The 13,009-nt window shown below is 37.0% G+C and overlaps 1 protein-coding gene across 12 annotated transcripts in view; it reads right to left on the reverse strand.

Moving 5' to 3' along the window:
* Positions 1–13,009, reverse strand: part of FOXP2 (forkhead box P2) — a 193,986-nt gene that overhangs the window by 172,775 nt on the left and 8,202 nt on the right. For 2 of the 12 annotated variants that reach the window (XM_075147498.1, XM_075147488.1), the window contains exon 2: positions 12,720–12,725. The exons of the other annotated variants lie outside the window; for them this stretch is intronic. In XM_075147498.1, coding sequence (XP_075003599.1) covers positions 12,720–12,725 — 6 coding nt within the window. The remainder of the gene's footprint in view (positions 1–12,719; positions 12,726–13,009) is intronic. 12 annotated transcript variants of the gene reach the window in all.

Below are 13,009 nucleotides of genomic sequence, written 5' to 3' on the forward strand. Positions count from 1 at the left end.
AGCTGTGTGCAGACTGTTAGGCTGACAGACCAAAGATAGTCTGAAGGCTGGAGTACAAATTTAGTACAAGACATTTCCATCAATCTGGTATCATAGCAGACGATGTCGGAGGGAAGTTTACAGAATGACTGAAGCTAGAATACTGTATTAATGTATTAACTACATTTGCAGTGGTTGCTCATTAGTTGTTCAATACCATACTGTCACGTTCACAGATTGCAAAAATGCTATCACTTCCAGGATAAACTCTAATTCTGGCTTCTGCAAGCTCTCTTTCCTCCTGTTTCTGCTTATCCCTTTTTGTCTCTGTGTACTCCTTTGTCCTTCTTTCTGCATTGCCTTTCCTTTAACAAATCCAAAGTCAGTCCTTATGGATTTTTCTTTTCTATCTTGTTCTACAAAGGTTCTGATATTCTGCTGTTTAAAAATAGTTAAAGTTAAAAAAATACAACTATAATTTTTGTGTTCAGTCTGTCCTTTTCCTGTTGCAGCTACCAGAATGGTGATCACATATTTAATGTTGGCAACGATATTACACCTGAACTTCAGAATTGGCCTATTCTCCAAATTGTTCATCCTCACAGAACACAAAGCTAAACTCTAATTTTCATTCCCATCCCACCATAGCTATAACAGCTAGCCCTCTAGTTTTACCCCTAAAGATCACAATACATATAAATGCATCAAAATAACAATTTTCAGCAGATTGTTAGAGATAGACTGTTTAACTAGGAATAGAGGTTCATAACATCTCTATTTCAATGCTATGATCTTGACATCTAACATTTTCTGCATTCTAGGGAATACCATAAAAAGAGATAACAGTGAGGAACAGGCTTTATACAGCAATCAGAAACACAATGGAATTCCTGAACTGTTGTTCATTCCCAGATACTGGTTTTTGTTTTTCCTTTTCATATTTCTTATTAGTCTTTGTTGCTCAAACTACTGAAAACAGCTATCAGTAAATTGTGGGCTGGAAGCATAACACTGCGCATTTTTTTTTAAATACGACTTGAGAAGTTTCTTATGGCTATAGATTCCTCTACATTTCATTATTCTCACTGACTTTTCTTCCATTCTTTTCCATGTTCGCTGCCTTCCTATTCTCTGTAACTACCATCCCCTATCTTCTGTGCATTCCTCTTTTTCCCCCTGTAGATGCAATAGGCTGTCCTGCCTCTGCAGTGTTCTTCCAGTCTCATCCAAAATTACTGTGCTTTTGAAGACTTTTAAACAAAAAATGTATCTTTTGCCCAAGTCTTCAGCCCTGGTAACTATCATAACATTCCGTCCTGGAGTCCCCTCCTCCATTCTCTTCTCTCAAATCGATAAAGACTAGCAGGACAATTGTTTTTAAATCCTCAGTTGTCTACACATGTAAACATGCTGCACAAGCACTGCCAGAAGCAGAAAGAAATTAAGAACATTATTTTAAAAATCGAAATATCATTTCCTACCAATTTGCAATGTAAATATAGCAGAACTCCCTGCATCAAAACCCAAGCGATGCAAGCAGTATTGGTCGTCAACCTGATCCAGAGGAACAAAATAAACCTGCTTCTGCCAGAGACAGAAAAAAACCCACTCCTCATCTCACTTCACTTTTTAAAAGCATACACTCCTTGAGTCTCCCAGTCCTTCCCATGCATGATGCTGGGGCACGGAAGAGCTGAGCGAGCACTTCCTCCTCCCCTCCGGGCACTTTAGGAACAATTGACTGGCTCCCATTTTTATAATCCAGCTTTCCTAAATCCCTAATTAAAGACCCTACTTTGATGTGGGTATCTTAAAGCTGGTTTATCGCATATCTTTGCAATTTTGTCACTAATCTGCCTTCTCCACACCTACCTAAAACAACCGAACAAAAATGGAAAATAAACCATCTCTAGCAGGATCACCACATCATACAACTATTTCATGAGGTTCTGGGCCGAACCATTTTGGAGACTGGTGTGTCAAAAAACGACACATTTTCAAAACTGAACCTTATATAAGTGTTCAAAATCTTCACCACTATTGTTTTTTTCCCTAATGATTACGTACCGTATTATGTAACTTGTCTGAAAATACCTGCTCAGGCAGGTATATGCCCAAGCTTTGATGTGCTCAAAGACGAAGTACAGCTGTAAGAATTTGTCCGTTAGGCTCACAGAGCTCAAGGAGAGCCTCTGAAACTGGCCTCATACGTGGCTGCCTTAAAATAACAAATGCCTTTACTTTAAGTACAACAGAGCAAGTTTTCAAACCATTTCATTTTTATTTTCTCTCTGCATGTGTAAACATCTTATTTTGCATACTGCATTTTTTTTTGGAGTTGTGGCACTCATAGCCAGTGAAGAAAATTCAAAGAAAATACTGAAGGATAGCATAGCGAAATACACAGTTTCACTTTCAGGGCATCAGAACTCTCTTTAAAGAGTATAAAGAAAAAAAAAAGCAAAAAATTGTTTTCATGACAAGAATAATATTTATAAAATTCAATCCCAAAATATATATGTTCTTGTAAGTCATATATCTTTTGTGTGCTTTATAGCATCCCAGAGAGTTCAGAACACGCAATTGTTAAGAGAGAAGACACACAATACTGAAGTATTCTCATAGCTTCCTTTACCATGTAAAGCTGTTCCCAAATAGATCATTTTACTGATGGGCATTACAGCAAGCATCTTTCATTGGAAACACTTCAAATAAGGAAAATTCCACAAGAGAGGCGGCTACTGCCTTATACATTGCAGTGATATGACCTCTTGACCGCAAGTTTTTTGTATGTGTATCACAAAAGGCTCTTGACACCTGTCATTTTCAGAGATTAATAAAAACATTTTTAAAAAAAAAACATCCCTATAATAGTGTTTGAGCTGAAACAGGTGAAATCAGATGCACTGTAGTGCAATACAGCTACTCATTTTAACCCCTTTCCCTCTTTCTATCTGTTTTAATTTTGGCTCGTTATTACAAATTCTTACAGATGGCAGAGCTATTGTATTAAAATTCACCTCTTTTTTGAGCAGCTTCAGAGCAGAAACGTTACCTTAATTTTAATTTGATGAGAAACTCTTCTATAAATTTGATCTGCACAGCTAGCTAAAACTGCCTTTTAATTGATTTCTATGACTTCCATAAGGTGGGACAGCATACGTACTGGAAGACATCAGTAATGGAAGGATTTCCCAGTATTTATGTAAGACTGTACAATCCCTGTAAAATCAAAATACACAATAAACGAATTCTCTACCGATCCATAATTATTTAAATACTTGAAACATGAAGGGTTTTCTTTCTTTGCCTTTTTAGTATTGTAAACATTTATTTTGGTTTAGGGTGAAACTCTAGCCTCATATATTGAACAGGGACAAGATTTTACCCACACATCAGAGTCTTTTGGTATGAATCAGCATGTTAATAACATGTAACTTTCTATACTGTCAATTCAATCTGAATTTTACCACCTCAGGTGCACTGCTGCTGCACAGTGTTTTGTGTTGATGAATGATTCCAACTGAGCACCTGACAACTCCTCCACATGGGAAGGAAGGAGGACTTCCCAGACCCCTTACAGCTGCTGAGGGCACGGACGAGAAGCGCAGTCACTCTGCAGCCCTGTCCTATAGCTGAGCGAGTACAGTGAGACAGGCCAGCGGGACGTGCCAGGGCAACTCGCTGCTCCTCACCTTCCCCACGCTCAGTAGCTGGAGGGACTCCTACCACGACGGGGGATTTTTGCAGGAGCCATGTGCTCATCTCCTACAGCCTCAGGCTGACCACTCTTTCTGCAAAAAAGAAATCACTTGAGGTCTGTTGACTCTGTGGCCAACTGAAGGAGCACAATACGCTCCATCGTCCCAGCTGCATGCAAGACCATGGAAACCTACTTGACTCTGATGGCTAGGGAGTGAGCCTGCGGGAGCTGGGTCCCCGAGGCACCCATGGCCTTCAGAAATATCTCCCTAAGAGTTGCCTTGAAAAATACCTGAAACCTCACTTTTAAGTGTTTAATGACCCGGACACCAGATAAACCTCAGAAACAAAGACTCATTTGTCACTCCAAAATAACAGAGCAAATATAAAGGGAGCTTTTCAATTCCACCACGAGGTAAACTGACGCACGTTTCTGAGGGTGAGTTGAAGCAGCTCTCCAGACCAGTCTATTACCTGTCCAACCCACTCTGTTTTTTAAAATCCCTAAACAAATATTGCAAGCTCTAAACAAGTATTGCATGCACTGAAAAATGGGGGGGAGGTCAACTCCCGTTTATCATAGTATATTTGTGTCAGGTGAAGATAATGTACTTTTAAAGACTTGTGACATACTTATCAAAAGGTGGGAGAAGGTGGGGGAGGGGAGGGAGCTCCAAGAGTGCTGTTCTGCTCCCCTAGGTAAACGCTATGCATTTTATATTTTTCTCACAAAAATCTTATTCGGCCATTTCACAGGATGGATTGATTTAAATCAAATGGTTTAAATCACCAGTTTTAATGACAATTTAAAACAGCATGCAGGAACCCTTGATTTAAATAGTAGATTTTTAATCTTGTTTTGTATTTGCCTAAGCAAAAGTTCTTTGTCATTGATTCATTGAACCATTAGGCTATGCTGCTGCTCAATAAAACATGAGCTCTTACGTTAAATTAGTTGTTTCTTTTTGCTATTATGAAATGCACATTTAAATTCCTTATTTTTTTTGCATTTAAGTAAGATATATTTTTTATTTAGAAAATAATATTGCTTTATTTTTTATCTTACTATACTGCATTGAGATGGAAATGATTTGGATTATTATTTTGGATTCAAAATAGTATTTATTTGTAACTGTTTGTATTTATTAGATTATTAAGGTATCTAAAGTTTAGTCATTTATTATACAAGGACTATTTTACTCCAGTGAGTGAACTGGCCAATAGTGTCTGGTAACCAGAGGCATATTTTCAAAAGTGGGCTAAGGATACATACAGATACATAAAGAAACATCCTCCCACGGTTTCTAAAATTAGTTAGGTACCCAACTGCCAGGGAAATAATCTCGAAAAGGAAAATAAGTTAGATTGCCCTTTTAGTTACCACTGGATTTTTCAGCCTTGAATTAGTATGTCCATTGAGGGACAACAGAAACATGTTCCTGTGCCTCAGAAATGTATTTCTGCAATAAAAAACAGGTAAGTACTAGCATTCATTCTAATTAAAAACATTTTAATGAGAGACACTTAAATGGATGACATGGCAACATATTTACAAAGAATGACTAGACTCAGAAATTTAGCATCTCTTCCTTTGATTCTGACAGCAATTTAAGAAGCAGAAGCCTTTGTTTCATTGAAATTTTAAGAGAATTCACCAATCCAACAGGTCTTTTTTATCTATTTAAATTCTTATAATAGGCTGCAGCAGTTTTAGACCTATGGAAGTATTTTCATACCTTAAATGTTAAATTTAAGCTGGGCTATTTTGAAAAATAAACTTATTTTAATGTAAATAACTTAAATTTTTCCCCTTAATACTACTTTGGATCCAGCTCATCTTGAAGTCTGGGTATCTCAAGGCTAAAATATGCTGAAGATTGTATCTTTAAAGAATGCCCCTACATTGAGTGGTGATGTTTTAACTCATTCTACTGTATTGGAACACAGAAAAATGTACACAGTGCAATAGTTTACAAACCTTACCACTGAGTTTATTTATTTACTGCTAAGTCTTATAGCCCTTTAATAAACTGTATAATTAAGGACTAAAGGATAAAGGCGGAAAATTGAAAGAAATTAACTGTATCTCTTGGAAATTTGGAGCAACAATGCTACATGTTAAACGTAACATTTGTCTTAAGTATGAGCTCGTACTTTTCATGACTGTAAAATATGATCCTTAAATTATATATTTCAGGAAATACACAGGCTTTTATTCCATGACTCCTGTTAAGTTATTACCTTTGTGTCAGTTAAGCTCTTTAAGTATATGCTTATTTTTAGGAATGTGTTACACATTCTCTATTAAACACAGCAGATAAACATGTGCTTATGTCCTCCTCAATTAAGTAGGCTTGCTCCCTAAAGCACTTTCAATGTAAATTTATTGTGTCAAATTTATGTTTTTCTTGTTTCTACTGCTATGCATCTCCTACTGTTTCTGCTGTATGGCACAGTCACAAATAAATTATAATATTTGGTGTTAGCTGACATTAGCTACCCAACTCTAATCTTAGAGATTACTGGCCAAATCCAAAACAAATCCACAGTGCCAAGGTATTTATCTTAAATATATTTCTAGTTTCATTTTGTACAATCTTACTCCACAATTGGACTCTTAAAAAAATGGATGATGCAATTTTTAAGGTTTGATAGCATTGGTCATACTTTCTCATTCAAGAAGTTTATATAATCTGAGAGCTCAAAAACCACACAAATTAAAATACTGAATTCAGCATACTTTTCTGGAATTTATAATATTTGGCTTTGTTTATTTTGCATTTTTCAGAGTTCTACTGCAACACAAATCATGCAAAATATGCTTCCTAATCTATATTTTATATTGTTAATGTTGATTGACTTGGATTTTAAAAGTAAGAGAGTTTATGTTAGGCATTATGACTAAACTTGAGCAAGTACAAGTTTGTTCTCAGCCTCATACGCTTACTTGCTCTCTTTTGTCTCATTGAGAGCAGAGGGGAAGGCAGGCATGCTAGCACAGTATTTTTTTCAGAGACTTCAGTAAGTGCAGTTTCTATACCATGCCAAAAAACAAGGTGCTTTCTCCTTGTGTGAAGAGCCCAGCAGCTGCAGTGGTCAAGGACAGATACTGGTGGTCAGAGGTGGCCAAAAGAAAAGGAAAAGTGTCCACAGGTGTCGAGGCTGCGAACTGCGAAGCTGTGCAAGAGGGAAGGATGGGCGAGGGCTGTAAAGAGGTGGAGAGAGTAATTTGAGAGGGAATGTCAAGTAATGTGGGTGAGAGCCAAGAAATGAAATGGAGACAGAGCATCATCTGCGGGAAGGACTGTCCTGGATGCATCACAGGCCACAAAGGCTGCTCTGCTCACAACAAGTGTGGATGTTCCTAACCCAAGTTTCTTCTGTCCCAGGGGCTCCAGAGCTTCTTAACCTTCAGTTCCCACTCTGCCATTCATCTTCCTTCTCTGGTCTCCGCTTACTTGAGCCCGCAGTATAATTCATAGCTCCTCATCCTTTCCAATCTAATAAGCCACTGCTGCCTTCTCTTTTGCTTTTGAATACAGGAACCCTATTCTTTCTCTATAGATCAATTATAGAAAATAATTTAAAATCTCTAACTTTCAGGATGCATTTACCCACTAAAACATATTTAAGAAACATTAACATTGATTGCCATTGAAACCCATAAGGACATTTTACATAGCCATCTTTCCTCTTCATTTTCATATTTACCAGGTATGCAGCGCACACCTTTCAGTAACTCATGTTTGAGTGTTTTAATAGAATTTTAAGGATTCATAAAAAGTAGAGGGAATGAAATAATGCATCAACTTACCCATTTTCCTTGGTTTTCTTTGTTAAGTCAATGCTTTAGAATATATTCTGTAGGACAGATTTCATTTAACATTTCTGGGTTTGTTATGTCTTTGAAACTTCAAAAGACCTCTGTGAGTATGGTAGCATGTTTCTAATTCATGTACAATCTCAAAAAAACTTTGAGAAACATGTAAGACTGCAAATGGATAAAGGCTAATGTTAAAGACATTTCTAAAAGGACAAAAGTATTTTGTGTGTATCTCATTACTGCATATAATTTAGATAAATTCTACCATCTTCACTGATGTTCTCACAAACAATGACACAACTGCACCTGTTTGCCAAATGTTATGAATCCCAAAAGCAACTGTTTCATGAAGTCTTGCTTATTATTTATGTATACTGCTTGAATTTCCATTAAATCCATAATTTAAAGCTTCTGTTCTCATTTTCTTAGGATTTCTGAGAAATACTTCAGACATGATTAAAAAAATACTTAAACTTCACACAATTAACATTAATGATGCATTTACTGCACATCAGTCACTCCAAGAATACAGATTAAGAAGAGGATATTCACCTCCTCAGCTGGAGCTACGCTCACTTCCCGAGGCATGGTCATCAACTCCCCTGAAAGTTGAGTCTATGAAGGAAGTAAAGAGGAGAAATCTTGCACAGGATCTGCTCTACATTTCAGGCTGTGATGACAAGTTCCTAACATGATTACTGTCATGTTAAAACACAGAAAGTGAACATGTATGTATTCAGGACGCTAGAAGGGTTTTTCTGTTCTGAAAGGGGCTGGTAGAAAATACAAAGGATTTCTGTTTCGTAATGTCTTAGGTCCTCCACACCTGGAAGGAGATGTTCTGATTTAGGACAAATACACCCACTCACATATAGGATCCCCGCACTACAACATTAGATAATTGCACTCAAACTGTGTTTCTCTCCACTGTTTGAAATAACACCTCAAGCATACTGGGGTTCCTACTCCTTTCTAAGTTCACTATAAACACCAGACAGGCAGCATCTTGTACAAGGCAGTGTTTCATAGAAACCATTGCTTTCTGTGATTTTTTTTTTTTTTACCATTACTTTCCTAAAGCAGCACTAACTGTGATAAAGGACTATTAGAAACAATCCTGTTTGAAATCAGGACAATTTCCAACAGCAGGTTCAGTGTATCTTGTATCCCAGGTCCATAAACATGAGAACTTTGCTCACATTAGGGCTGTCTACATGAGATCACGGATTCTATCGTTAACTTTATTTACTTGTGAAATCAAATCTTGAAGTCTAGGACTGGATGGTTCCTTATGGCTTGTTTCTTATGATTTAAGAGAAAGAGAAGATAGGCTGTTCTTTGCCATTTCTCCTGAGGAAACTGATAACAAAGCCTGAAAGTCCAACACAAAATGAACTGTTTCTGTTTCCACAGAACGTTCTGTAGGCAAAAAAGAGGGCCTAAAACATAAAATCACTTGTGTCAAACAACTTTTAGGCAAAAAAAAAAAACCGTTTCTGAGGCTTGTAGGAGGTCTTCAGTACAAAAAATAATCAGATGCATATGTTTGGAGTGCACCTGATGATGGACTGATCTGCATCTGGAAGAATAATCTGTGAAAGGAAAGCCCTCTTACTTACTGGAGAGCTTTGCTATAATTTTCTGTACTTTATGATAAACTTAAAAGGATTAATAAAACAAAACACTAAGTTTATTATTTATAGGATACCTGGAGATATGACATACAGGGAACAGCAATCTTTCCTTCCTCTTTTCAATTTGATGAAAAAATTTCAAAGAAAGCACTCTGAGATGACAAATTACAGCATGAAGGCTTTTAAATGTGAAAACTGGCAGTAGAGTTTAAAGTACAGTTAGATTCTTGCACAGTTTGGAGAGAGGCAACTGATGAACCTTAAGAATGTAAGCATATAAAAAGATCATACAGCCTAAAGAAAGCAACAAACAAAAAATGTATGGATTCTCCTGGGATCACTCTGTATATCTTGACAAACATAAATTAGGTTAAGTGTTTTGGTTTTGATTTACAAAAGTAGCACGTTCTAAAATTACATATACTTATGTCATATATACATGTTGCAATATACATGTTGTGTATTACAATATCATCCTAAAGACCTAACGATTTGAACAATTATGATCAGGTGCATAATATAGGGAACTGTACACCAAAATACAACACAGAAGAAATCAGTAACTATAACCTTCGCAGATAAGGGAACACATGTACATCACACCCATTGCTGTGACTGAAGCATAAGCAGACAGACATACATGAGCTAAGTTTTAACTAGGTTAGTGGGTACCGCCAGTTGTGACAGACATAGCTCAGGGCAAACCATAGAAGTCAAAGAATCCGGGTAAATATTCAGGCAGTTGAGATTTTACTGTGCTCTACAGCACTGCAGATACAACACTAACAGCACATACAAGCTAGTTTAAAGTTAGCTCAGATAAACCAGGTTCTCAAGGAAGTTACTTCTTCGCTTTATATGACTAAGACTGTACCCCTCCTAGGTAACCCAAGGCAGAAGACAGGCTTTACATCACAACTTAAATCTTAAGGCTTAAAGTGAATTTCTTCCTTGGCTCAATCTATTTCCAAAGTTTTCATGTTGACATTCTTGCTGAAAATATTGCCATTGCAACCTTTTTCAGTCGTTCTTTTTGAGCAGACACATACCCATTTTGATGGGAGATGACATGCTGCTGAGCTCCTTGGATTTGGGTAGCAATTCGTCATTCCTTCCAGTCCCAGATTTGTCAGGCACAGTTTAACAGTAGAGACTCCAGTGGTAACATTTGGTCTTTACAGAAATTGTTTGCTAACTATTTACAACTTAGACACATCTTTGGAATTAAGTTGGTAATAACTTCATTGGGATGGGACTGCATGCTAATTCTGTCTCTTAAGACTGCATTTCCAAATATTTGGTACACAATTACATACTATTCTGAGATCAAAACATCCAATTTCTCAAAACATCTAAACTACAACACCCACAGAGAGACATTCTTTACTAAATAAAAAGAGACTAAAAGATTGGTATGCACAGGCATCAAGCTTGATACAGAAAAACACACAGAAGCAGAAGTTTGTGTGACAGATGAGAAAGGGTAAAGGTGAAGGGAGCACAATGTGGAGGGTAGATAAAGAAACTGAGCCAACAACGACAGATACAAAGCCAGCAGAAAGAATGAGAGAAAGGAGACCCAACGGAAGAAGAGCCAAAGCCAGCTGGTGGAAGGATTCACTGGGAACAAGAAGAGATAATCAGTTTACAGATTTAAAATAAATCCTCAAATTAATAAAACAAATAGTAATTTAGAGGTAAGTACTAGAAGCATCTATGGCCTCTTGTTGGAAGCAGCCTACTCTGGGCAATGCTTTATTACTACTATCCCTGAAAGACAGACCACATTAGTTTTGCTAATTAATCTCTAAATCCAACATCAAGCTTGAATTATTATAAATAACAATATATAAACACTTCATATCATGCAATATAATAATAAACATTCTGTTCAGGCTTAAATAGCCCCATGGCTGCAAAGGCTCTATACAAAGTAATGCAAAGTGACTACAAAGTAATTTCGAGTCCAATATGCACACTCAGAGATGTAAAATCCACCCATTCCGATTCTCTTATGAAGAGAAGCTGCCCAATCTAATTCCTACAAATCACACTTAGCTTCAAAAGGATCTTCAGATTGTCTTCTGATAGCTTAAAATATTTGCACAATTGTGTTGGAGAGGATGTACATGGCATTTGTTTCTTTGATTGACTGGCATACTGCGTGATATTTTAAATTTTCAGTACAATCAACTGTTTCTTTGTAGATTAGTTTGACGTTCACTATGCAGAATCGGTGACCTAGTATACTTCCTAAAATTAGCTACATACTTAGCAGGGCCCTCTTTAGATATTTACATATATACAAGTTCTGCTTCTTTCTGTTCTGAGATCCCTAAAGAAGGAGAAAAAACAAATCATACTGATTGCACTCACTATGCAGATAGAAACAATTATTTATGGAAATAAATAAATGAAATAAGACAGAAATACCTCTTGTACCAAACAGCTATCAGTTCTGACTGCTGTCATTCTGACATAAACCCCATGAATTCAAAATAATTATTTCTCCTTTGCTACACTTAACCGAATTAAATTCACACTAAAATCAATTTAATATTTCAGATAAAATCATACGTATTTGTAAATACATATATATTTGGTTAGGGAACATTTTTGTTTCCTGTTACATCATCTCCCTCGTCTTCTTTCAGTGCATTGATTATATGGCATCTCTTATTCACGGACTTCCACTATATTTGTGTATTGGTGTTATATGTTATGTTGCCTTTAACTTCAGAAGAGTTCACTGGTCAAGCTATATGATGGTACTCCTTTCTCATAACCACAAGCTTTCCCACTATGGAACTTCACAAGAAGTTCAGCTATACTCCAGCTTTCTTTAATATACTTTTTGGTGACCATAGCTTCAGTCTGTCCTCAAAGATTACATTTAAATCGAATTACTTTCAATAACATGGATCTTTTGGCACTTCTAACGTTCCTCTCCAGTGTTTCTGTTTTGGCTAAGGTTATTTATATCGTTCTTTCACTGAAAGGGAGAAGTGCTTCTCACAGGCAAAGAGAGCCTCCTCAGATGTGACTATAGCGTTTATCTGCCTTCAGCTCAGTCTTCTACCTACTTATCTTCATTGTCCATTTTACCGTCTTTGAGCCTGAACTTTTAGTCTTTTGTCATAACTCTCACTATATCTATGAATGTACTTAAAACCACTCTGAAGTTAATAGATGCTGAACCAGGTCCAAAGAAGGGTACTTTAGCTTCACCCCTTCTGAAACTATCTTCACAACTTTGTCTTCTCTAGCTTTAAACAACAGCAGTAATTGCTACAGACTTGTCAACCCTATTCTTAGCTTTTAGGAGACCAATGCATGCAGAATACTCTCGTGTCTGCATTCATGTTCACGACAAAGTGGCATGAGTACATCATTACATTCCACTTACATATCTTCCTGAGTACTTCAAGCGTTGGTTTTATTTATTTGTTTTTATTTTTCCATGGACTAATTCCAGTTCTTCACATGGCTTTTATCTTTCTTAATAACCCCAACTGCTCCTGTCACTCATCTAGTAACAAACAGTTTTCTGGTGCTCTTCTGCTCCCACCTTACCACTCTACCTGCTTCTCAGCTACATAACCAATTGCATTGTTTTTTCTTTTAAAGTCTACACAAATGAAGGATTAATAAATGGGACAGCTGCTTGCTTACTTCAGCCCTGGCTTTTGGTGTTCTGTTTTATTCCCTGTGGCATGAGGCTGCCAACAAAACCGACCAGTGCAGGCACTGACATGAGGTCTCCAAGTGGAACAGTTACAGGAACTGCAATACAGGTAGTAAAGGAGTCCCAGACATTTGACAGACAAGAACCACAGGTTCAGACAGGAAGAAAACAGCATGAGGAGCCTCC

The sequence above is a fragment of the Calonectris borealis genome, chromosome 1, assembly GCF_964195595.1.
Source record: "Calonectris borealis chromosome 1, bCalBor7.hap1.2, whole genome shotgun sequence".
In the NCBI taxonomy this organism is placed as follows: domain Eukaryota; kingdom Metazoa; phylum Chordata; class Aves; order Procellariiformes; family Procellariidae; genus Calonectris; species Calonectris borealis.